At 44.9% G+C, this 25459-nt stretch overlaps 2 protein-coding genes across 9 annotated transcripts in view; one reads left to right on the top strand and one right to left on the bottom strand.

Annotated features, from left to right (window-relative positions):
- The window catches only part of LOC119027802 (disks large homolog 4-like), a 33520-nt gene extending 18575 nt beyond the window's left edge, over positions 1–14945 (bottom strand). Inside the window, exons 1-5 of one of the 5 annotated variants that reach the window (XM_037113257.1) lie at positions 14743–14945; positions 13250–13393; positions 9830–9949; positions 6624–6694; positions 168–293 (exon numbers count right to left, since the gene is read on the bottom strand). In XM_037113257.1, the coding sequence (XP_036969152.1) occupies positions 168–293; positions 6624–6694; positions 9830–9949; positions 13250–13268 (336 nt within the window). In that variant the 5' untranslated portion in view covers positions 13269–13393; positions 14743–14945. Of the gene's footprint in view, positions 1–167; positions 294–6006; positions 6165–6623; positions 6695–9829; positions 9950–13249; positions 13394–14742 lie in introns of those variants that run through there. The other 4 variants (XM_037113258.1, XM_037113259.1, XM_037113260.1 and 1 more) reach the window with 4 other exon arrangements.
- Positions 14946–15114: 169 nt separating this feature from the next.
- Positions 15115–25362, top strand: LOC119027804 (7SK snRNA methylphosphate capping enzyme-like). Of its 4 annotated transcripts, none has more exons than XM_037113269.1 (9): positions 15115–15597; positions 16072–16116; positions 17064–17447; positions 17686–17948; positions 18150–18411; positions 18653–19223; positions 19297–19509; positions 24131–24239; positions 24576–25362. In XM_037113269.1, the coding sequence occupies exons 3-9, from the start codon at positions 17098–17100 to the stop codon at positions 24626–24628; spliced, it is 1821 nt and encodes a 606-aa protein (XP_036969164.1). In that variant the 5' UTR covers positions 15115–15597; positions 16072–16116; positions 17064–17097; the 3' UTR covers positions 24629–25362. The 4 variants fall into 4 exon arrangements, with proteins under 4 accessions (XP_036969164.1, XP_036969160.1, XP_036969162.1 ...); XM_037113265.1 differs by having other exon boundaries at positions 15117–15597; positions 18132–18411; XM_037113267.1 differs by lacking the exon at positions 16072–16116 and having other exon boundaries at positions 15117–15597; positions 18132–18411.
- The last annotated feature ends 97 nt before the right edge of the window (positions 25363–25459 follow it).

Raw genomic sequence — 25459 nt, 5'->3', positions numbered from 1 at the left:
CATCTTCAGTGACCTTTGCAACCTTCTCAAAAACACTAGAACCTCCTAAAGGCTGTAAAACCTCCTAAGAACACTCAGCGAACCGTCTTTCCATATCGTAGAACTCTGAGAAGTGTTGTGTGTGTGTGTGTGTGTGTGTGTGTGTGTGTGCATGTGTGTGCGCGTACGGTGAGTGCGGCAGGGTGTGTGTATCCGTCCAGGTGTGCGTGGCTCAGTTCGGTGCTGCGTCCGTGGGTCATGTGACCGGGGCTGGGGTCGATAGGCGGAGTCTCATCGTCTTGGTAACGATACTTCTGCAGAGACACAGATGACATCAGCTGTTAGCTTTAGCTGTTAGCCATAGCACCATAGACGATGCATGTCAACATTAGCATCTCTGAGGACCGCCTGCTCTGCTGATACCAGTGTGACCAGTAAATACTTGAGTGTTCTACAGACATGTGGACGTATGGAACCTTCGTTAGAACCTTCTCACTGATCAGCAGCTGCTGACACTACGCAATGTTGTTTGTATCGAGAACCTTCTCAAAATCCTTTGGACCCGCCTTTAGAACGTCTACAACCTCCTCATGGACCTCTTAGAACCTCCTCAGTGATCTCTAGAGCCCCCTCACTAATCTATACAACATCTTTGAGGATCTCAAGAATATTTGTAAGAACCTCTAAGACCTCCTTGAGAAGTTCTAGAACATCCTTTATTACCTCTAGGAAACTCAAGGAACGCTACAACATCAGAGACTGCCCAGTGGATTTAAAGGTTTTCTCTTCCTTATCAAACATTCTTGGGTCGAAGAGATGGAGCAGATACCTCAATATGAGTGTCCAATAATTAATCCATTAGTTATAAATCATTATTAAGAGTTTCAGGGTTCAAATGCTGGGAGAACAATAATGATGTATATCAGACATCATATATCAGAACAGAGGAACAAACAGACCACAACACTGTCCACTTACTGTTGGCCACCTGCTGAATAATTTCAATGTCACAGTTAAAGAGTTACGACTGATCTGATTGGTTATTAATCCATGACATCATATTCTCTCTCCCATCACACACACACCACACACATACATCAAGGTGACCTAAAGACTCATTTCAATTCAAACCTCCTCCACACGGGACAAGAAAGATGGAGCGAGTGAGGCAGAGATGGTGATGCGGTTACCATAGTAACAAGAAGGCCCTGAGAGGCTCTGTTGCCCGGCAACTGACATCACCAGATAGAGGAGGAGCCAGACAGACAGACAGACAGACAGACTCAATCTTTTTACAGACTCATTCTTCTTCGGTTGTTTATTTACAGGTTCGTCTCCCAGGTGATATACAAGTGACATCATCAGCGAGTAACCCGGACAGAAACAGTAGAACTCCCCAGCACCTGGAAACACCAGGAAACACCTGGAGGTCAGTCCAGTGTAAACCAGTTCTACACCAACACAAACCAGTTGAAAGATACTCTCACAGATCACTGGTGTCTATATGACACACACACACATACACACACACACACACACACACACAAACACACACATCAGTGCATTTACATGACACTTAAGAAAACCAAATTACTGGGTTAGTCCGACTATGACCAGATCTTTAAGACGCATGTATTCACCTTAGTCTGACTAAAATCGAACCAGATCAGATTTCTCAAAGTCGAATTAAAGCACCCAGACGTAAGGAGGTCTGCCGGAGGTGTTTCTGTTCCCACTGCTTGAAATGGGTACAGCGCCACCTAGCGTACCGGGGTGTGACATGCTCCGGCCCAATAATCTGATTTTCTCACCGGCATGTATACTTGGATAATTGCAGTTGTCTGATTGAGTGGCATAGTCAAACTATGGCTGTAATCTGACTAAGCTGTGCATGTAAACGCACTGAATGATTCAACACAGACAAAAGACATGAAGAAGATGAGTGAGTTGACCTCTGACCTCTCAGAGAGGTTTCTGATGTCAGATCAGTTTCTATAGTAACCTCTCTGTGTTGACTGGTGCTGTAAATCCGTCACCTGTTGATCACATGCTGTGTTTACACGTGTGTTTCTGTCTGACAGTGTGTGAAGAGTAGAGTGGAGTGTGTGTGGGCCACATGTAGGTATCTTCTGTTCAACACACTGTTCAACACACTGTACTCAACCTCATATATCTACTGTTTAACACAGTGTTCAACACACTGTACTCAACCTCATATATCAACTGTTTAACACAGTATTCAACACACTGAACACTCATCGTCAGATTGTAAAGGTTGCTGATGTCTGACATCAGCCTCAAATAATTCAGTCAAATACTCAACATTTACTAACAGAGTGTGAAAACTTCTCATATGCCAATTGAAACAACTAAATATGCAACCAATCAAGAGTGAGTGGAGCTGACGTCTTGGACTGAATACACACCATTACTTCTGTGTGTGTGTGTGTGTATGTGTATGTGTGTGTGTATCCATTAGCAGCCCTGATGTGACTAAAGATAGTAGAAGCTATTTCTGATCCAACACATCCATCTCTCTGTGGAGGAAAAAGACAAATATTACAGCAGAAAATGAAGGAAGATGCTGGAGAAAAGCAAATCCAAACAATGTCGAACAAAACTGGGGCTTCAACTCCAGTAATCATATAGTCAAACCAAAGCTAAACCAAGGAACAATACTGGACCAAACCAGCTTTAAAACAAGAAAAATACTGGGCCAAACCAAAGCTATATCACCAGTGAATATTGGACCTAACCAGAGCTACAACACCAGTAGATATTGGACCTAACCAGAGCTACAACACCAGTTAATATTGGACCTAACCAAAGCTACAACACCAGTAAATATAGGGCCAAACCAGAGCTACAACACCAGTAGATATTGGACCTAACCAGAGCTACAACACCAGTAAATATTGGACCTAACCAAAGCTACAACACCAGTAAATATAGGGCCAAACCAGAGCTACTACACCAGTAAATATAGGGCCAAACCGGAGCTACAACACCAGTAAATATAGGGCCAAACCAAAGCTACAACACCAGTAAATATTGGATCAAACCAGAGCTAAAACAATACTGGACCAAACCAGAGTTACAACACCAACAAATATGGGGCCAAACCGGAGCTACAACACCAGTAAATATTGGACCAAACCAGAGCTACAACACCAACAAATATAGGGCCAAACTGGAGCTACAACACCAATAAATATAGGGCCAAACCAGAGCTACAACACCAGTAAATATAGGGCCAAACCAGAGCTACAACACCAATAAATATAGGGCCAAACCAGAGCTACAACACCAGTAAATACTGGACCAAACCAGAGCTACAACACCAGTAAATATTGGACCTAACCAAAGCTACAACACCAGTAAATATTGGACCTAACCAGAGCTACTACACCAGTGAATATTGGACCTAACCACAGCTACAACACCAGTAGGTATTGGACCTAACCAGAGCTACATCACCAGTGAATATTGGACCTAACCAGAGCTACAACACCAGTAGGTATTGGACCTAACCAGAGCTACTACACCAGTAAATATAGGGCCAAACCGGAGCTACAACACCAGTAAATATAGGGCCAAACCAAAGCTACAACACCAGTAAATATTGGATCAAACCAGAGCTAAAACAATACTGGACCAAACCAGAGTTACAACACCAACAAATATGGGGCCAAACCGGAGCTACAACACCAGTAAATATTGGATCAAACCAGAGCTACAACACCAGTAAATATTGGACCAAACCAGAGCTACAACACCAGTAAATATTGGACCAAACCAGAGCTACAACACCAGTAAATATAGGGCCAAACCAGAACTACAACACCAGTAAATATTGGACCAAACCAGAGCTATAACACCAACAAATATTGGACCAAACCAGAGCTATAACACCAACAAATATAGGGCCAAACTGGAGCTATAACACCAGTAAATATTGGACCAAACCAGAGCTACAACACCAGTAAATATTGGACCAAACCAGAGCTACAACACCAGTAAATATAGGGCCAAACCAGAACTACAACACCAGTAAATATTGGACCAAACCAGAGCTATAACACCAACAAATATAGGGCCAAACTGGAGCTACAACACCAATAAATATGGGACCTAACCAGAGCTACAACACCAGTAAATATTGGACCAAACCAGAGCTACAACACCAGTAAATATTGGACCAAACCAGATCTACAACACCAGTAAATATTGGACCAAACCAGAACTACAACACCAGTAAATATTGGATCAAACCAGAGCTAAAACAATACTGGACCAAACCAGAGCTACAACACCAACAAATATAGGGCCAAACCGCAGCTACAACACCAGTAAATATTGGACCAAACCAGAGCTACAACACCAGTAAATATTGGACCAAACCAGAGCTACAACACCAGTAAATATTGGACCAAACCAGAGCTAAATCACCAGTAAATATAGGGCCAAACCAGAGCTACAACACCAGTTTATACTGGAAGAAATCAGAGCTAAAACGCCAGTAAAAATTGGACCAATCCGGTGCTACAACACCAGTAAATATTGGACCAATCCGGAGCTACAACACCAGTAAATATTGGAATAAACTGAACCCACAAAACCAGTAACTACTGGACCAAATAAGAAACACTTTGAGGTGTTCACTGATTAAAACCAGCTGTTGTGTGTCAGTAAATGTTTCAGAATTTAAAAGCCTCGTGCAGCAGCGAGTTTAATGACTTTTTTGTAGAATCAGTCTAAATGTCTGAAGATCGTAAACATGATTCCTTCTGTGAACAAGAACTTGTAAGGTTATTATCTTGTCATGTTTTTCTCAATGTCAGAAAAACACATCTTGTGCTCAGACTGAGCTGGAACAAAGAGAACAAACACAGGAAATGTTTGGATCCATCCCCCTCCAGTCAACTCTAAGTCCTGACGCTCTGCCTTACTTAAAGCTGTTCCCTTCCTGTCATCACAGGGTTTAGTACTGTGACTTCCTGAGAGGCAACCATAAACTGGGCTGGACAAGTTATTGATACGGTAACATTTGGTATTGACACAGTGGAGTGAAAGAGGCTCCCTGACTCCTCGTGGGTTAAACCTGATTCACACTGACTGAACAGAATTCATTGAGACGAGCTGAGTTGTTTCCTTCCTTTAAACATTTTGACGGCAGGATTATTGTGATGTACTGTCAGACTATCGTCACAGAGTCGCCATGTCATGGCAGCTCATTGTGACTCATATTGATTGCTGTGGTTAGGTGGCGACCTCTAGTGGCCGTAGAGATTATTAATGCAGCAACGGAGGAAGTGTTGTGACGGAGACAGACGTGTTGACACACGACAAGCGCGTACGTAACATGACTTCAGTTACCTACTTGATGGTAAGACTGAGACTGAAGTCACAGAAGTATTGTCGGTATTTGAACCAGAACCAGAACCAGAACCAGACTGTGACTGTGACTGTGTGATGAAGGTCTGGGTCGTCTGTCACTGGACGCCAACATGTTGTTGTTGGAGACGTTGACGGTGGACCGGTTCAGAGGTCCAGGTGTGAGGACGTGTTGATCAGAGTGACGCTGCACTTTACTGACGAGACGCCGCTCGACCTGTTGCTCCTCTGCTGGAGATCGACCTGATCAATATCTGATCACAGCCGTCACTTATTGATCTGTGTTCACATTAACATCGCATGACACCACGTCCTGCTGCCTCACATGTCCCCACCACGCTAACTGCTAACCACTGCTAACCTCGGCTCACATATATGCTAATGTGGCCACGCTAACCTCACACACACACACACACACACACACACACACACACACACACACGAAGAGAGAGAGAGAGTAATCAAAACATGACGGAAGCATGAAACACACACACGAACACCAGCTTTGATGGTTTATGAGAACACACACACACACGGTTAATGATGGTGTGTGTGTGTGTGTGTGTGTGTGTGTGTGTGTGTGTGTGTGTGTGTGTGTGTGTTAGTGGATCCATGCGGGCGGTCTGCTCTTACCTTGGTGGTGACAATGCAGAGGCAGTCCATATCCACACACACACACACACTCACACACACACACACTCACACACACACATTTCCACACACACTCACACACTCATGCTCGGTCTCTCTCTCTCTCTTTGTCGCCCTCCCCCCTCTCCCTCTCTCTCTCTCTCTCCCTCACTCGTTCGTCTGTCGTTCGCTCACTCGCTCGCCTCTTCTATCTCTCCGTCTGTCAGCACTGAGCGGGCGAGCGAGAGAGAGAGAGGGGGAGAGAGAGGAGGGCGAGCAAGACAGATGAAGAAGACTGGTGTGTTTTTTTTATTTGGGGGGACGGAGGTGGAGAGAGACATACAGAGAGAGAGAGAGAGAGAGAGAGAGAGAGAGGGGGGGAAGGTGGGGGCAGGGCTCCTGTTGCCATGGTGTTATGCAGCTGTTGCCCCGGTAATGCTGCTGCAGCTGTTGCTAGGTAACAGTGATGGGTGTTGCCATGTGGATTAGAGAGAGAGAGAGAGAGAGAGAGAGAGAGACAGAGAGAGACTGTGTGTGTGTGTGTGTGTTCGTACCTGTCCAGGTGTGTGTGTGTGTCTGTGTCTGTGTGTGTGTGTGTGTGTGTGTGTGTGAGTTCGTACCTGTCCAGGTGTGTGTGGTTGGCTCGGTGTCTGGTTCTCACAAACCGTCAGCTCGTAGAACTCCTGTATGTCTGCACACACACACACACACACACACACACACACACACACACACACAGTCAGATATATGTGTGTGTGTGTGTGTGTGTGTGTGTGTGTGTGTGTGTGTGTGTGTGATGTTCTGACCAATCACATCGCTCCCTCCACTGATGGGAGGTCCTGAAGTATATTTACTCAGCTGATACATCCTGAACACAGTGAAGTACTTCTACTCTACATGTCACTCCATCACGTTTACCTGACAGCTTCAGGTACTTTAGTTTAGTTAGTTACTTTAGTTACAGACTGCAGTCTGAAACCATCAGTCCATCAATCAATAAGCAGACTGGAGTGATGGAACGTAACTTATGGAATGTTAATTTACTCAAGTAACAGGCTTAACTGTGAGATACTTCCTTTCGTGTTACTTCATACTTCCACTCCACCACATTCTGAAGACGAACGTTGTACTTTTTACTCCACTACATTTATTTGATAACTTTAGTTACTAGTTTCACAGATTACAAGCTGCATCAGAGCCAAAGTATCTCATTTTAAAATCAATTTATTTCATTATCAATCATTTAAAAACAATCATTCTGATAATCATCAGTGTTAAGAACAAGTAATATGAAAGTTTACCTCAGATACTTGAGTAAATGTACTTAGTTTGTGTGTAAACATCTTTACTTGTAATGTATCTAGTAACTAAAGTAATTAAAGATAAGAGATGAGCTAAATGTAATCTAATAGAAGTAGAGAGCATCAAAGTACTTATGTACTAAATGCAGCTGTTGAGTTTGAGCTGTTCTTGTATAAACTGATTGATTTATAGGCAAGTTTATTTGTACAGCACAATTCAGACACAAGGCAACTCAAAGTGCTTTACAGGCGCATACAAATTACATTAAAAGACAGAAACATTTCAAAACATCAGATTTTAAAGCTCTCTTTACAGCACCAGCTGACTGATTGAAAGTTCTTGATCATCTATATTGATAATGAGTTGTTTTGTTAAACTCTGCCTGGCTGCATCTTTGCACAGTTGGGTCTTAAAGTCAGTGGCAGTTTGTTAAAATCCAACGAGAAGTTATTTTACACTGTCACCGAAACAAAGAGGAACATATCATCTGCATAGAAACACACAGAAGATCAACAACATTGATCAATAACTCTGAGGTCACATTGATCACCTTGCTGTACACTGTGTGTACTTACTGCACACACACACCTAAATACATGTGTGTAGCTGAATCCTGCTGATTTAATCTGAGCAGATTTACCGTATTGACCCGAATATAGGACGACCCTGATTATAAGACGACTCCTCTTTTCAAGACTAATCTTCAGAAAAACACTCTGATAACCAAAATTTGTTTCTCAATGACAAACTCACTCACCCTCCTGTCAGTCTCTTGGAAGCGGCTGCTTAGACGACCACGATAAGCTTTTCTCTTACTGTTAGCGTTTTCAGACGGTCTTTTTGGACCAGCCATCTTCGGACGTTACACTCTGTAACTCCATATTTCTTGGCTGGCTGACAGTTGTTTGGCACCTCCACTGCATTGACCACCTGTATCTTAAAATCAGCATCATAGCTCCGCCTCTTGCCCCACTTTTGATCCACTTGCTCTGTACAATCACCGCGCCTCTCCATTTTTCATCTCCTGTCACTTCTTCTCCGCTGTGATTGACACATTATCACTGACGTCTCTACAATAAGTTGGCGCCCTCTGCTGTTGCGGTTGTGTAGCGACCCAGACAACTATCAGCATGTGTCAGCGGTTAGACCCCGGTTATAAGACGACCACATTTTTTACATAATTTTCATCGAAAAAAACCTTGTCCTCGATTCAGGTCAATGCGGAAATAACTTTAAATCCACGCGGTCACATTCAGATCTGAACTCAGTCGCTTTGTTTTGTCTTTTCTGCTCAGAGCAGCAAACAGATTAGTGTAAAGAGTTAATAACACACACACACACACACACACACACACACACACACACACACACATACACTAATCCTTCACACGTGGTCAGGATCTGTCCAATCACAGCACAGTGACGTGTCAGTGATGTCACTCTGATGACACCATTAACACCAGATTAGGACAGAGTGGAGGCTCCAGACCTGCAGCGCCTCAGAAAACCTTCTTGTTTGTCTCAACAGGAGCTTTACAACCAAACGTCTCCACAGTGAAACCTCTAACCCAGTGAACACTTTAATGTGTCCGTCTGTTACGGAGTCAGAACAGTCTCATAATGGATAAATGCACACATAAAAGAATAAATGCATGAAAAAGGACTCCGATGTATTTGGGGAGTTGTTGTTGTGAATGTACGGCAGGCTGTAGCAAACGATATATAGCACAATTCATTACTTATGGGAAACGTTTCAAGAGCAACAGGCTCTCCAGGCAGCACAGCACAAGGGAGAAGTGGGTGTGATGCAGAAGACGTAGCTGGAGCTGCAGGTCAAACCAACCAATAGAAACTCTCCTCTCATCCACCAGCGTAGGCCCCGCCCATCAAGTGCAGTTGAATTCGCAAGCAAAACTTTAGAACTCACAAGCAAAGAGGACTGATTTATAAGCAAAATGGTCATATGTTTTTACTTACAAACATCAGTTTGGATTGAAGTTGAAGAAATATGTTTTCTCATACAACAAGGACAGCTAATATTAGCACTGCTGACAGTCAGCTCATATAATCACTGCAGTAACTCTGTCAGCGACCATGAAGTGCTGCTGATGGCTAATATTAGCTATTGCTAGTCAGCAACTGTTGGCTGGCTAGCTGGCATTAGCATTCATAGTCAGTCAGCTTACTATTAGATGTTATTCACTAATGATTAGCAGCTAGCTACTTTCAGTAAACACACATGATGTACTGGTTGTTTGACCAATCATGAACTACAGTTATTTAACAAGAATGTGGTAAAATCAGGCTTAGCTAGCATTAGCTTCAACTTAGCTTAAATTAACTTTGACATGCTAATGAATAACAGCTAGATGCTTTTTAATTTAAAAGGGACTGCTTGACTGACAGCTAATAATAGCTACTGTTAGTCTGCTAATGTTACTGCAGCTAACGTTATAGTTTGTAGGCTATTGTTAGTCTGTCAACTAGTTTGAGGTGTGTGTGTGTGTGTGTGTGTGTGTGTTACCCAGCAGGGCCTGGAACAGGTCACTCTGGAAGATGTTGAGCAGTTTCTCTGCGCGACCTTTGACCCCTTCAGCAGCTCCGGCCTGACAGGCCTCCATCACCTGCAGAGCACGCTCAGTATCTGAGGAGGGCAAGACAGGCGTTACTGGACTCTGTTGGAGTCTGCTGGACTCTACTGAACTCTGCTGGGGTCTGCTGGACTCTCCTGGACCTGACTGGACTCTACTGAACTCTGCTGGACTCTCCTGGACCTGACTGGACTCTACTGAACTCTGCTGGAGTCTGCTGGACCTGACTGGACTCTGCTGAACTCTACTGGACTCTCCTGGACCTGACTGGACTCTATTGGACTCTACTGAACTCTGCTGGACTCTCCTGGACCTGACTGGACTCTAGTGAACTCTGCTGGACTCTCCTGGACCTGACCAGACTCTACTGGACTCTACTGAACTCTGCTGGACTCTCCTGGACCTGACCAGACTCTACTCGAGTCTTCAGGACTCTCCTGGACCTGACCAGACTCTACTCGAGTCTGCAGGACTCTGCTGGACCTGACTGGACTCTACTGAACTCTGCTGGAGTCTGCTGGACTCTGCTGGACTCTACTGAACTCTGCTGGACTCTGCTGGACTCTGCTGGACTCTACTGAACTCTGCTGGAGTCTGCTGGACTCTGCTGGACTCTACTGAACTCTGCTGGAGTCTGCTGGACTCTGCTGGACTCTACTGAACTCTGCTGGAGTCTGCTGGACTCTGCTGGACTCTACTGAACTCTGCTGGACTCTACTGAACTCTGCTGGAGTCTGCTGGACTCTGCTGGACTCTACTGAACTCTGCTGGAGTCTGCTGGACTCTCCTGGACCTGACTGGACTCTACTGAACTCTGCTGGAGTCTGCTGGACCCTCCTGGACCTGACTGGACTCTACTGAACTCTGCTGGAGTCTGCTGGACCCTCCTGGACCTGACTGGACTCTACTGAACTCTGCTGGACTCTACTGAACTCTGCTGGAGTCTGCTGGACTCTGCTGGACTCTACTGAACTCTGCCGGACTCTGCTGGACTCTACTGAACTCTACTGGAGTCTGCTGGACTCTCCTGGACCTGACTGGACTCTACTGAACTCTGCTGGAGTTTGCTGGACCTGACTGGACTCTACTGAAATCTGCTGGAGTTTGCTGGACCTGACTGGACTCTACTCAACTCTGCTGGAGTCTGCTGGACTCTGCTGGACTCTACTGTACTCTGCTGGAGTCTGCTGGACTCTGCTGGACTCTACTGAACTCTGCTGGAGTCTGCTGGAGTCTGCTGGACTCTGCTGGAGTCTCCTGAACTCTGCTGGAGTCTGCTGGACTCTCCTGGGCCTGACTGGACTCTACTGAACTCTGCTGGAGTCTGCTGGACTCTCCTGGACCTGACTGGACTCTACTGGAGTCTGCTGGAGTTTGCTGGACCTGACTGGACTCTACTGGACACTGCTGGACCTGACTGGACTCTACTGAACTCTGCTGGAGTTTGCTGGACCTGACTGGACTCTACTCGAGTCTGCAGGACTCTGTTGGACCTGACTGGACTCTACTGGACTGTGATGGACTCTACTGGACTCTGCTGGACTCTGCTGGACTCTGCTGGACCTGTCTGCACCAGCATCACAGGTTTGATTTCCTGGTTGTTGACACTGGTTGAATGTAAGTAAGTACATTTACTGGAGTACTTGTGTACAGTCCTGCAGTACCTGCACTCTACTTGGACTCTGATACATGTATGTATAACTTTAGTTACCAGTAGAAATGGCCGATATTAACTTACAAATGTAATATCGGGAATTATCGGTATCTGGTTTTTTGTACCCAATGTTTGTTCTGTAGGCTTCAGCATTTTCGAGCCTGCATGAACGCAGCATGGGACGTTTACTGGCATGCAGTTGATGATGCATAACAACAACAACAAATGCTAAACTCGTGGGTTGCTAACCGTAGCTAACAAGCTAGTTCGCCTGGTGCACGAGACGTCTGGAACTATTTCCAGGTGTCACTTACAAGTAAATTTGATCACCCACCTCAAGAAGAATCATGCAGAGTTACACGCTACATTTGTGCAGCAAAGTGATGAAAAGTCGTCACCAAAAAAACTTCCCAGTTGTCGCTTAAAGAGTCAACTGGAGTGTATCGCACTGGATCACCAGCCTTTTTCTGTCGTTCAAGACGCCGGATTCACCAAACTTGTGGAGTTCCTGGAGCCGCGTTATGACCAGTCACAAGCACTTCTCAGACCAGTGCTCACCTGAGTTGTTCAGTGTTGTTAACAGCCACGTCAGGAAGCTAACTGCTGGTGCTGTATGCATCAGCTTCACAACAGATGAGCGTCTTCAAGTGTTAACGAGGTTAGCATGTTGAGTGTGACTGCACGATGGTTAGCTGAGGACTTTGTGTTGAAAAAGGCTGAACTTCCTTCTTGCACAGACAGTGTTTACATTTGGAAAGCCATGTTGCATTTATTTATGCATCCAGTGGGGCATCACAATAAAATTAGGCACAACGTGTTCATTCCACAATAGGAGATCGGTTCCGTTGTTACCCAACAGTTTTGGTGTAAAAATACTGCATATATCGAAAATTAAGAGTTGGACAATATCAGAATATCGGATATCAGCAGAAAAGCCGATATCGAGCATCCCTAGTTACTTTACAGATTACTTTCTGCATCAGTGCATTTTTAATTAATTTATTTCACCCTTATAAAAAATATAAAACAAGTGTAAATATTATTTTAGTTTACTTTTAGTGATACTTTTCATTCTTCAGTGCTTTGATATTAGTTACTTTGATACCTTTACTGGAGCACTCTTCATACGAGTGATTTAACTTTTACTTTATTACACACAGTAACTTTACTTCACGACTTCAGAGTATTTTCTACATCACTGGCTGCTGTCAACACTCTCTCACACATTTGCTGTCCCCCCCCCGACACACACACACACACACACACACACGCACACACACACTGCAGCTCATCAAACTTCAGTTATCGTCTGTAATCCCATGATGCAGCGTCGGGCTGAAGCTGCTGACAAACAAACAAACAAACACTGACAACGAGCAGCTTCCTCTTCCTGTTGACGTCTGTCAGAGGTCAGAGGTCAGATGATGACATCATCACAGAGTAAATATGAGTGGTGATGAGACAAAGTGAGGAAGAGGAGCGAAGAAGACACACACACACACACACACACACACACACACACACACACTAACACACACACACACACACACACACACAAACTGTTTGAGTTATGGTTGTATGTGTGTGTGTGAGTGTGTGTGTGTGCATGTGAGATTGCGTGTGTGTGTGAGAGTGTGTGTGTGTGTGTGTGTGTGTGTGTGAGTGTGTGAGAGTTATAGTTGCTGATAAAATGTCTCACCTTCTCTCTTCAGCGGCATGTCGTCTCTGATCCACACAAATCCTCTTTAGGGATTTTACAAACACTGGCAGTGCATGCTGGGTAATGAAGTCCTAATCCCTCATCTCCCATCAGCTGCCTGTTGCCCGGCCCTCCTGCTGTGTTCTGCCCACAGGATTGAATGAAGCTGTCAGTCACAGTGTGATTTACAGCTCTGTTCATTGTTTTCACATTGTAGAGAATCAATGTAATAATAATAATAATAATAATAATAATAATAATAATTAATTAATACATGAATAAATAAATAAGGTAATGAGGCTCATATTTCTATAGAATCCACTAATAAACAACTAAAAACTCTTCAGCATTATGTTTAGTTATGTTTAGTTAATGTGTATTCAATGTTTAGTTAACATGTATTTAATGTGTTTTTTAGAAGTAAAGTTAAAATTAGTCTTAAACAAAAGAAGCTGATTAGAACCTGGAGAAAACAGACAGATTGTGTCAAACGTAACAACTTTGAGTGATAATCTCATATTTTTCATCAGAAGCTGATAAACATGTTTTGCTCTGAGTTAAAGTCTTAAAGTATGTGTGAGTTAAAGAGTCTTTAAATGAGGCTGAGACAAACCAACCAATCAGTGACGAGTTAAATGAAAACATCAGAACATAAATCTGTAGTAAATCTTAAGTAAAACATGAAATGTAACTGTAACTATAATAACCTCACTGCCACCTGCTGGATGTGAACACCTCTGAGGTTTGATCAATCGTTTAATACAATCAATCAAAGTGTGTGTGGTACAGTCTCTATTATTATTAATACAGGCAATAATCTGATGATGATGATGATGATGATGGTGGTGATGAAGATGATGATGATGATGATGGTGGTGGTGATGAAGATGTTGGTGATGATGATGATGATGACGGTGTTGATGATGATGATGATGGTGGTGATGAAGATGATGGTGATGGTGATGATGATGATGATGATGGTGGTGATGATGATGATAGTGGTGATGAAGATGATGATGATGATGATGATGGTGGTGGTGATGAAGATGTTGGTGATGATGATGATGATGACGGTGTTGATGATGATGATGATGGTGGTGATGAAGATGATGGTGATGGTGATGATGATGATGATGATGGTGGTGATGATGATGATGTCTGCAGCACACTGAGACTCATGCAGCCTGACAGGCAGAAAACTGGGTAGATGTTCGGACATGTTCAGTGACCAGCAGTGATCAGTGATCAGTGATCAGTCTGAGGAGGATCAATAACCTACTTACTGTTTATGGATTAACTATCATGGTGCTTTAGCCCTCAGTGTTGCCTGTCAGGCTGACGACGTCCCTCAACCCGTTAAAAGTTTGTAACTCTAAGTTACCATGAACACTCACAGTTACTTGGTGTTCATTGAGCATGGATACAGGTGAGGTGCAGGTGTGGCTGTCAGAACCTGTCAGAGGACACAGACAGCAGCAGGAGTTCGGTGGTACCTGCAGGCAGCGTTCAGGGCCCAGTGTAACCCCTCATTCGGGCTCTACGGCACAGCTGTCGGGTCAGAACTTTGTTGGACTCTCTCACAGAGCGTGTGGAGGCTCGAAACCACTCGATGTTCCCCGACATGTTGTTATGTTCTACGTTTTAACAGTTTAGTTTGGACCGTGCTCATATTTTTAGTCAGGCACCGCTTAGGACGCCTCTCTCCTCGAGCATTCTCCCGCCTCCCCGAGCGGCGACCAATCACACCACCGCCTGGTTGGATCGGCCGTCTAATTGGCCGCAGCTCGGGAGAGGCGGGACTGCAATTCGACATGTGATTGGCGGGCTGTGTCGTCGCTCACGTGGCCCACGGCTGCAGTATAAATTCGCGGGCTTGGGGTAGCAGCACGGTGAGAAGACACCAACAGTTAGCAACTAGAAGCGGCTAAAAGCTAACGGGTCGGATGAAGTCATCACTCATCGAGCCGTCCACACATACTGACACGCGCACTCACACGCACGGGACCTCGGTTTAACGCACGCAGAGTGTTTTAGCGCGAGTTCTGCTAGTTGTTTTTCCTTAGTGTGTGTGTGTGTGTGTGTGTGTTAGCGCCACGCTAGCTACTTCCTGCATGTTAGCCGGACGTGGCTAGTTGGGGAAGCTAACTGTTTACCAGTTTGTTACTTGGTTAGTTTGAATTATTCATGACGGCGCTCCGTGATTGGTGGGGAGGGCGCCAGGGGCGGGGCTAAAGAGGGGGGAGGGGAGTTATAAACAGGTCCATGTATGTGTGTGTGGATAATATTGGCAACAACACACACACACACACGGTGGGTTGGAGGTCTGGACGACGAGTGGACTGCACTGAGTGAGTATCAGTGATCGATTATTGATCGGTAATAAGAGTTGTCCTCAGTAGAAGTACAAAAGTACTTACAAAGTGTTGAGAGTACTCACTCTTCAGACTGTAACTGTAATCTGTTACTCTGTTGTCACTGTTGCATTCAAAGACTCGACAGTTAATCAGTTTGATTCTCACTTCTAATCAATATTAATGTATTGATGACAGAGTGTGTTATTAATGTGAACATAAAGTAACTCAAGCTGTCAGAGTAATGTAGTGAAGTACAGCACCTGAACACTGGGTGTGGGCTGAGGACAGGTGACTCTGATACCTGAGTCAGTGCAGCCTGTGAAGGACCGTACCACTGTATTGATCATGTTATTAGAGACTGTACTGATTGATTTGGTTTGGATTTCAGTAACCAGTCTGATGAAACCATCAGTCAGATGGATTTGGGTCGTGATGATGAATTGTTCTGTTTCATGTCTCTTTGTACAGAAAACACATCGAGTCCACAACGATCAATCAGTGAAGAATCTGCAGGTGAACTGATCAATAAAAACTGGTCCAACCAATCACTCCACCATCACATCAGGTCGTTCAGACCGCTGTAGTTCTGTCATGATGTTGGAACGTCTCATTTTCATCTTACACATTGAAAATATTGACTATAAATATATATATTTGTATTAAAAGGTAAATGTAAGAAAGTGAAGCTACAACATGAGACGATGCTCGACAGCAGGACTGTAACTTTACATATCAACATTGAATTGATGTGAGTCAATACACTGAGGAGAAGAGCAGTGTGTGTCGCTGCCACACTATTTATGTATTTATTTATTACACTTGATATGAAGTCAGATATTTACTAACACTAGTTTGACGTGTGGCTGCTGATGTGCGTCAGAATCTGTGATGGAGAAAAGATCACATGTAAAAACATGGAGCGCAATCAGACATGTAACTTTATCTTCAGTATCTATTAATCTGCTCATTATTTTAAGACTAATAACTAAAAAGAGTTAATATCAAGAGTGACGTCTTCAGATGAACTCAGACTCTTCATCTACTGTCACAGTGTCACTGAGATGTTAATCAGACTGAATGTCGAGCTGAAGTTTGGAGTTAGGTAACAGTTTTATATCATAAAAACTTAAATCAGATAAATAAAGATGTGAAACATGACGAATCACCAACATGAACTAAATTAAAGTGTCATACAGAACTCACAAGGACTTATATAATACTCATCTCAGGACTGTTGTTAATGTCGTTGTTTTTAATGTTGTTGTTGTTGTTAACGTCGTTGTTCTATTCTTCCTGAATTGTCTGATGGAGATGATGAATTCTGTCACAATCACTCCTGTGACAGAAAACAGAAATTCTGTGATTGGATAATGAGTTAATTGATTGTTTTAGCTCTTCTGTGTTGTGATGAGCTGGTGAATCTGATTGGCTCTGCCTCCTGACCCCGCCCCTCTCTGTAGGTCTGTGATTGGCTGATCTGTCTACACGTGGAAGATGATCAGGATGTCAATGGACAAAGAGACTGTCCTCCTTCCCGCCTTCCCCGCCACCGTCAGCCTATCAGAGCAGCCACAGCTGGCTAAGCCACACCCCCTTCACCCAAAAAATGGCCTCCATCCGCACGGCAATGGTCAGCCCTCCCTTACCCCCCCCGCTGTCCCAGCTCAGCGAATCGCAAAGAGGCGGTACTCTATGGGCGTCGGCTTCAAGGGGCTGGCCAAGCGCCGGCGCCGCGCCAACAGTGACAGCCAATCAGAGCCCGTTCTGCCCAGTCACTTCCTGTTGGGTGGGAACATCTTTGACCCACTGAACCTCAATTCGCTCTTGGACGAAGACGTCAACAAGTGAGTCACCATGTTTAATTGATTAACTGATTAAGTGTCAGTCATTTGATAAACTCTGCTACTGTGATGATTCAGGAGATGAATTCATTAAAAACACTTTTAGATTCAAACAGCTCTTTGAAGACGACACTTTAATCAGTCATTAAAAAGAATAGCTGGTTGATGCCCAGCAACAGTCAGGAAATAGTCCAGTAGCAGTCCAGTAATATCAGACTCAAACTCCTCCTGTCCTCCTCAGAGTGACCAATCAGGAGACTCCACAGTGCTCGCCCCTGCCGTTACGTGGAGGAGACCCTGTAGAGATCCTGGTTCCCTGTGACATCACCGACCCCCTGAACCTGAAGGGAAGGGGCGGGGACGGGGAGGGCGAGGGGGGAGTCCTGCTGTCCCCCCTGAAGTCCAGGAGGAGACACAGGAACAGACACCATGGAAGGGGAGGAAGGGGAGGAGAGAGGGAGGTGATACCTGCCCGACTGTTTCCCCCCACAGCCGGACTCACAGGTGAGACACTGCTGACACTACAACCACTGATTGATGACTCAGGGGGAGTTAAAGGGGGACACAGGGGGAGGGAGGTGAGGTGGTTTCACTCTGGCATTTTAATCTCTTAAAATCACTACATTTGTTAATGGAGTCTGGTGATGTTGTGGTGTTATTTGTTCTTATGTTGTTGTGGTTGTTCAGTTCCTCTTCTGACCACAGGGGGCAGTGTTTCAGCCTCTCCTCTCCCCTGTGAACTCAACACGGCCATCACCTGTCGAGATGACGTAGCCCCGCCCCCCATCCTCCCCAGGAGACACACCCACCCTCCACCAGGCCACACCCATAAACCTGGTAACCAGTGCGATGGTCGCCAACGGAGACGGCACCGCACCACCTCGGCGAGGTCGGCAGACACCATGGTGACCACAGTTCAGCCAACCAAGTTCCAGACGCCTCTGGTGGGAGGGGCTAAAGCTGGCAGGTGAGTTCAGTCTGAAAACAGAAGCAGGATCTGAGCTTTGGTGTCGTGTGGTGGGCGTGTCAGGTGTCAACCAATTAGCAGCCACGTGTGTAAAGCATTGCATAATGCTTGTGCAACACAAGATGTCCGACTGTTCAGCAGTTGGATAAACCTGTTAGTTGGAGCTGAATGTTCCTCTCGAGTGAGTCAGAACGCTGTCTTATGATTGGCTGCCTGCTCACCTGTGTGCTGCCCCCTGCAGATGTGGAGGACCACAACCTGGCGCCACTCAGCCACCATCGAAGAAGAAGAAGGACAAACACCGCTACCAGTACGGCAATAACAGCTGTTTCTACGGCTACCATGGTTTCTACGGTGACAGCTGGGAGGGGCGGGTCGGGGTGGAGGAGGACCCACGGCTCCGCCTCCTGGAAGCAGATTGGTTCAGAGACAAGAGGGTGCTGGACGTGGGCTGCGGAACCGGTCACATGACCCTCGCCATCGCCCGCAGGTTTGACCCCACCCACATACTGGGGGTGGAGCTAGATGAGGGATTGGTTCATGCCGCCAAGCAGAACATTAGACACTTCCTGTCACATGACCTGGTGGTGGAGGAGAGGAGGAGGAGGAGGGGAGGAGAGCAAATGGAGGTGAAGAAGATGGCAGAGGAGGAGGTGATGGAGGAGGTCCAGCAGGCTCTGTCTCTCCTCTCCTTCCCCCTGTCATTCAGGGTGAGTCGAGGTCCTCTCTCGGCTCCGCCCCTCCTCCCCCCATCATCGTCGTCGTCGTCGTCATCAACATCTAGGTTCCCCAACAACGTCACCTTCATCCAGGTGAGTCTCCTTCAGCTCCTCTTACATCATCATCATCACTGTGACATCATCACCGCTGTGACTCCTCCCACAGGGCGACTACGTGTCAGAACAGGAGGCGTGGCCTGGCCAGGGTCAGTATGATGTCATCATTTGTCTGGGCGTGACCAAGTGGGTGCAGCTGCAGTCAGGTGACACGGGCGTGGTCAGACTGTTCAGACGAGCCTATCAGAGCCTGTCGCTGGGCGGATTATTCATCCTGGAGCCTCAACCGTGGAGCAGCTACAGCCGCAGCAAGAAAGCCTCGGTACAACACACCTGTACACACACCTGATGGCACATATACACACACCTGTACACCAGGGTGGGAAGCTGCCCCACACTTTAGCCACAGTGGCCCCTGTGCCCCTGGCCTGGTCAGTGTAGTGGGCGTGTCTTGAATTCCAGCCACCCGAGTGCACAGTAGTCACACACAGTAACTTCAGTGAGCCTGCGGTTCATGCAGGTGCAGTCTCATCATCACGATGATCTCAGGTGAAAGTCTGAGCCTCTCACACAGCAGCAGCATCTCAAAACTAAAGAACAAACTTACAGCACAGCGAGCTCAGCCGGTTTTGATATGATACATAACTGACTTATGTGGTAGGATTTAGTTTGGTAAAGTTAGAAACAGATTCGAACTTACAGGATCAATAACTTACAAGTGAAACACTTTTGAAACTGAAACAGTGACTTTTTCCTACCGTAGTAAGGTAGACAACAAGCTACAGCTGTACTTTCATCGTACGAGCGCTCCTCCGGCTGGACATTAACACTCATCTGTGATCAGCTGGCTGAGAGACGAGGGCGCAGGGACCGTCTACAAAGTGCAACACCGAGAAGAGATACTACAAAAAATATTCAATAACTGCACTATGAGGATGTATACTGAGGACCGGTACTATTTGGTACTGGCTCGTAATTGGGTTGGTACCAGGGTACCATTAAGATTCTGGACAAACGGTACTGTTATCGGGTTTTTGTTTTTTTACTTTTTTTAAAAAACTTTTTCTTGATGATTTTTTTATCGGTCAGTGATATGGATGGTTTTTGAACGTCTACCCAACTATAATGACTACAAACTTAACTACAAACTGTAACATGACGTCGCAGAAACAGAACCGGTATACACGGTAAATACGGGTGCTGCTGCCACGACACTGATCGCCAGGCTGCTTAGAGTCTCCGTGATAATCACATGATCACTCGCGACCTCAGATATAAGTCCGAAGGATCAGCAGAAGAGCTTGTGTTTGTCTCTTTTTTGAGATTTGTGTGCTGGTGTCAACACGGAGTGTTTTATTTTGAAAAGTAACCGGATGTTATATTGTCACTTCGGTACTTGACTTCCTGTCTGCTCTGTGCTAAATTCAGCTGATTGCAGCGTTGTGCTTTAGCATCCACCAGATATAAAAGTCCTGGTTATCTGTTCCGGAGTATCTGTACACAGCTTCTGTTCTGTTGAAGCTTTGTTATTACCTAGTGGTGATAAAAAGAAGGTTGAATCTTTTAACATCTTGTAAAGTCTTTATTTATTTTACACAAAATTACAGGTTGTAGTATCAATAAGAGTATCAATAAGTATCGGTACCGATAAGGAGTATCGGTATCAGTATTGATGATATCCTAACGATATACATCCCTACACATCAGTTGTTGTTATAAAAAAAATTTGGGGGGGGGGAAATGTGCTTTGCCATAATTTGGGGGGATTTCTATTGGGAGAAAAAAATATTCACTAACACTAATATTCAGTATAGTGTCACTAAAATCACCTAACCACAACCCTACTACAAACTGTTTTCTAATGCAACATTAACTTGGTATTGAAAGATGTTTTAATACATAATCCATGTTTTATTATAAATGAGGATGTGATGATATCAATCTGAAAGGTAAATCATCCAAACTTTTCTCAGTGCAGGAGTGTGATTCTTAAATCCAGAAATCTGGATTTTCCGACCTGAAAATGAGGCTCTCGCAAATCATGCAAATCCGTTTATTTATTTTGGGGGGGGGCTGCGCAAGGTATGGATCAGGTATTGGTAAACATAATGATCGGCCACTGCTGTCAACGTTTTTTGTGCCTCTGATTCATGTCTTCTTGTCACTCAAAGCAAACAAAACAAAGCTCCACCAAAGAGCCTGCAGTCATTGCAGGTGATCTGATGTGTCAGTGTTTCCCCACTGCGCTTTCTGCTGCTGGATTTTCAGCACCACCACTGCAAAAAAATAGATAAATAAAAGACATGATTTTTAATATTTTTTTAATATCACAGAGGGCGAATGGCGGATTTAAGTTTCACACAGTGAAAGCACTACAACCTAAGTTATCTTAAATCCTGTCATCCTATTCAAAGGCTGCAACAGGCGACTCACTGAAGCGGGCTGAAGTTAGTTTCAGGTTGGATATTGGGCAGATATTCACTGGGGTCCAGCCGAGACTTTACTGAGGTTCACCCAGTGTGAGCAGCAGGAGGACGGTCAGCTCACCTCCCACAACACTGAATCACTGACACTGATTTAGGGACCGTCATCAAATTACTTAGCATAAATATATTAATACAAAATAATTGCATTGTTTTTTTGATATTTTCCATGTTATGTGACCCAGTGACTGTAATCAAGCAGCACATTGTATCAGTAAAGTGGATGAATGAGACACAGCTCGTTGTATTTTAGGGCTTCCTCTATTTTATATGAATATTAATATGCAGAAATTATGATTTTTTTTATCCATAACTTCCATGTCATATGACCCAGTGACCTCTGAAACAGATTCTGTTGCCATAAAAAATATATAATAATAAAGAAAATAATGGTAAAAAAGTTCTCTAATGCTCAAGTGGTTAACATATTTTCAAGCAGCAATGTCCAATCCTACACTATGTTGTCTCATGTCTTAGATTCTGATTCTGGAAATGATTTTTGTTTGTTTGTTATTTTAATCTCACCAGTAGTCACCATTTAAAGGGTTATTTTTCAATATTTTCTTCCGTGGGGGGCAGCAGGCCCCCGGACCCTCCTAGTGTTGCTGGTTACCGACTCAGAGCACCGCTGCTACAAAAAATCTAGGAGAAACACTGACTGTTCTTCCAGTTTAGAACGTGTAGGGTGAACTATTTCTTTCTTAGCTGAAGCCGACAACAGGACAAAATAAATGTGAAGAGAGACAAAGTGCAGCCGTATATTTTCCTGCTTTTTTGTCCTTTGCCGATCACACCTATGTCACTGGCCTTTGTGCCTCTAAGAAAATTTAAAAAGTCAAGGACAAATGGCCCCTGCCCCTAAAATGATGGAATTCCCACCCTGCTGTACACACACCTGGATCACCTGGATGGCACATATACACACCAGGGTTTCTATGGAAAAAATTGACACCAGACAACGTGGCGGCCAGGTTTTCAATTTACCAGACAAATGTTTGAAATTCCGGTTAAATACCGATCTGAATTTATTGAGATTAAAGTGTTAAATGATATTGTTAGTGAGGGCTCCGATAAAGGACTGTATAAACTCTTTCTGCTGATCCTGATTTCCAGCTTCGCCCAGGTGTCTATTAAAGCACAGATCCTGACAGCTCTCCTTTAGTTTGACTGCCTTAATGTTGTTGAAGAACAGTACAGAACGTGGGCATACTTTGTGTGTGTGTTCTTTAGGAAAATCAATTACGTCTTGTATAGTCAGGTTAAAACTGAAAGAATGAGGCAGTCTGACATTTGATTCATCATTGTGACAGTCTGAGGTTAAACAGGTAGATTCTGGCACTACAAGAGAGGTGATATCGCTAGTTCCAACATGCTTTTCATTTATTTGGCAAAGAAAGTTATCTTTAACAAATGCTAAGAACAAATAGTTATTCTCTGTCACTAATGTAATGTAATGAGCAGTCACAGTCAGGAAACTTTCAGGAGCCCTGGAGGTCCATCATCACTAGGAAGCACTACACAGGCTGTCAGACAGCTCTTTAACAACTCCTCATGGGTCTCTTCATTAAGTGTGGGAATTACCATGTTGCTGAAGTGTTTGCAGGAGGGTTTTAATCATACAAAAAAAATCCCGCACCCTCCACCACAGCAAAAGGCTGCATATCTTAGGCTATGAAACACCACTGCTGTTGTTCTGCATGTTGGCCCGTCTGACTCGTCACTGTCAGGCTGTTTAAAAGCTGCGGGGAGCAGAAGTTGTCCTGTCGACTCTCTCTTGAACATAAAGAAACTGAAGGCCTGTTCTCAGATTAAACAGTTTGCAAACAAGAATCATCTGGACTGTCTCATGACATTTTAATAACGCGGTGTGCAACTTGAATTAAAAGTCAGTCCACGATATCCTTTTGAAATATATAGTGAAGCAGTGAAGTGTGCAGCGTCTCTGCAGCTTGCAGTCTGCGTCAGTCTCCTCACCTTGTTCTCCCCAAGGCGACTTGGCGGTGCGGTTCTGATGCGGTTCTGCACACTGGAGACGGAGATCACACAGGCTATCTTGGCCAGTTTAGTCCACTCAGGGTAGATTTCACTGAAATCTCTGAAGAGAACTTCGCAGGCTGTTGAGAAGTTCACGCCTCCATTACAGCAGAGCGCTGTCATCACAGCGATGGCGTCTCGTCTGTCACCCGTGGCAGCGACGAGCGGAGCTGCAGCTGCAGCCGACTCGTCCTCACTCGTAATGTATCTGCCAGAATGACCAACAGTGGTTTGGATGGCTGATTCAGTACCGACGCTCCGAGCAGACAGAGTGATAATTAATCAGTTTCTGGGGAATATTGTCACCGGACATTTTGACCGGTGGGGTCAAAAATAACTAATTACCAGATAACGTAAACACAGATACACACACACACACACACACCTGTTCACAGGTAAAGGGGGTGTGTTTGTCTGTTTGTTTAGGAGTCGACCTGTCGTCGCTACAGGACGCTCAGACTGAGACCTGAACACTTCACCTGTTACCTGACGGACAGCGTGGGCTTCACCTCATACCAGCTGCTCACACACACAGGTACACACACACTCGCACACACACACGCTCACACACACACACACACACACACGTACACACACACAGGTACACACACACACAGGTACACACACACTCGCACACACACACGCACACACACACGCTCACACACACACACACACACACGTACACACACACAGGTACACACACACACAGGTACACACACACACGCACACACACGTACACACACACACGTACACACACACAGGTACACACACACACAGGTACACACACACACGCACACACACACACACCTCTGATTTGACTGTATACTGTGTGTGTGTGTGTGTGTGTGTGTGTGTGTGTGTGTGTCTCCAGGTAACAAGCGGCCGGTCTACCTGTTCCACAAAGGCCTCACGCAGAGGAAGTGAGGTCACCAGGACAGGAAGTGACACGTCTCTCTCTGAGGCTGCGCAGGAAGTGCGTCCCATCCGCAGCGACATGCCTGGACTGTGACTGACAGGTGGAGAGAGGACTGAGCTGATTGGCTGAACAGTTGAGTCAGTTGGATGACATCACAGCACAGAGGAGGATAGACTTCGTCTGATTGGACAGCAGGGTTTCTGTGACTCTGATTGGTTGAGACCATAGACATAATATACGTAGACGCCTCATGGCACCAGAGTCAATCAGAATCAACGGACAACGAGCAACTATGACCGTATCGTATTTGTTACCAGATCGCGGGGGATTACCTTTCACAAGTAAGATTTTTTTATTTTTTTTTTTTTAAATAATCTTTGTGACAGCGCCCTGGATCTTAACTTAATCTCTGCCGTTTGTAACTGTGTGAAAATCCGGTTAAAATTCTGGAGGTCATGATTATTGTAGTTGTGGATGCACCTTCCTCAGTAGAAATAAATGCAGGGGGGTCACATTGGAGACCCATCCAAGATGGCGGCCACGCTGATACGTCAGCGTCAGTCTATGGCTGAGACGGGCTCAGTAAACCAAAGCAAAGGATTGTGGGGGATTGTCCCACCCCCTGGGACCTGTGGTCCTGGACTCTGATTGGACACTGACAGGAAGTGACACGTCAGTTTTTCTTTTCAAACAACATTTCATTGTTTACTGTGAAAATAAAATTATTGATTTTTATTATTGATCTGTATGTTATTGATCTTTATTATTGATCTGCAGGTTATTGATCCTTCATTATTGATCTACAGGTTATTGATCTTTATTATTGATCTGCAGGTTAT

This window comes from Acanthopagrus latus, chromosome 10 (genome assembly GCF_904848185.1).
Source record: "Acanthopagrus latus isolate v.2019 chromosome 10, fAcaLat1.1, whole genome shotgun sequence".
NCBI lineage: Eukaryota > Metazoa > Chordata > Actinopteri > Spariformes > Sparidae > Acanthopagrus > Acanthopagrus latus.
Note: the sequence above shows the minus strand (reverse complement) of the source record. Positions and strands in the feature narration are given on the sequence as shown.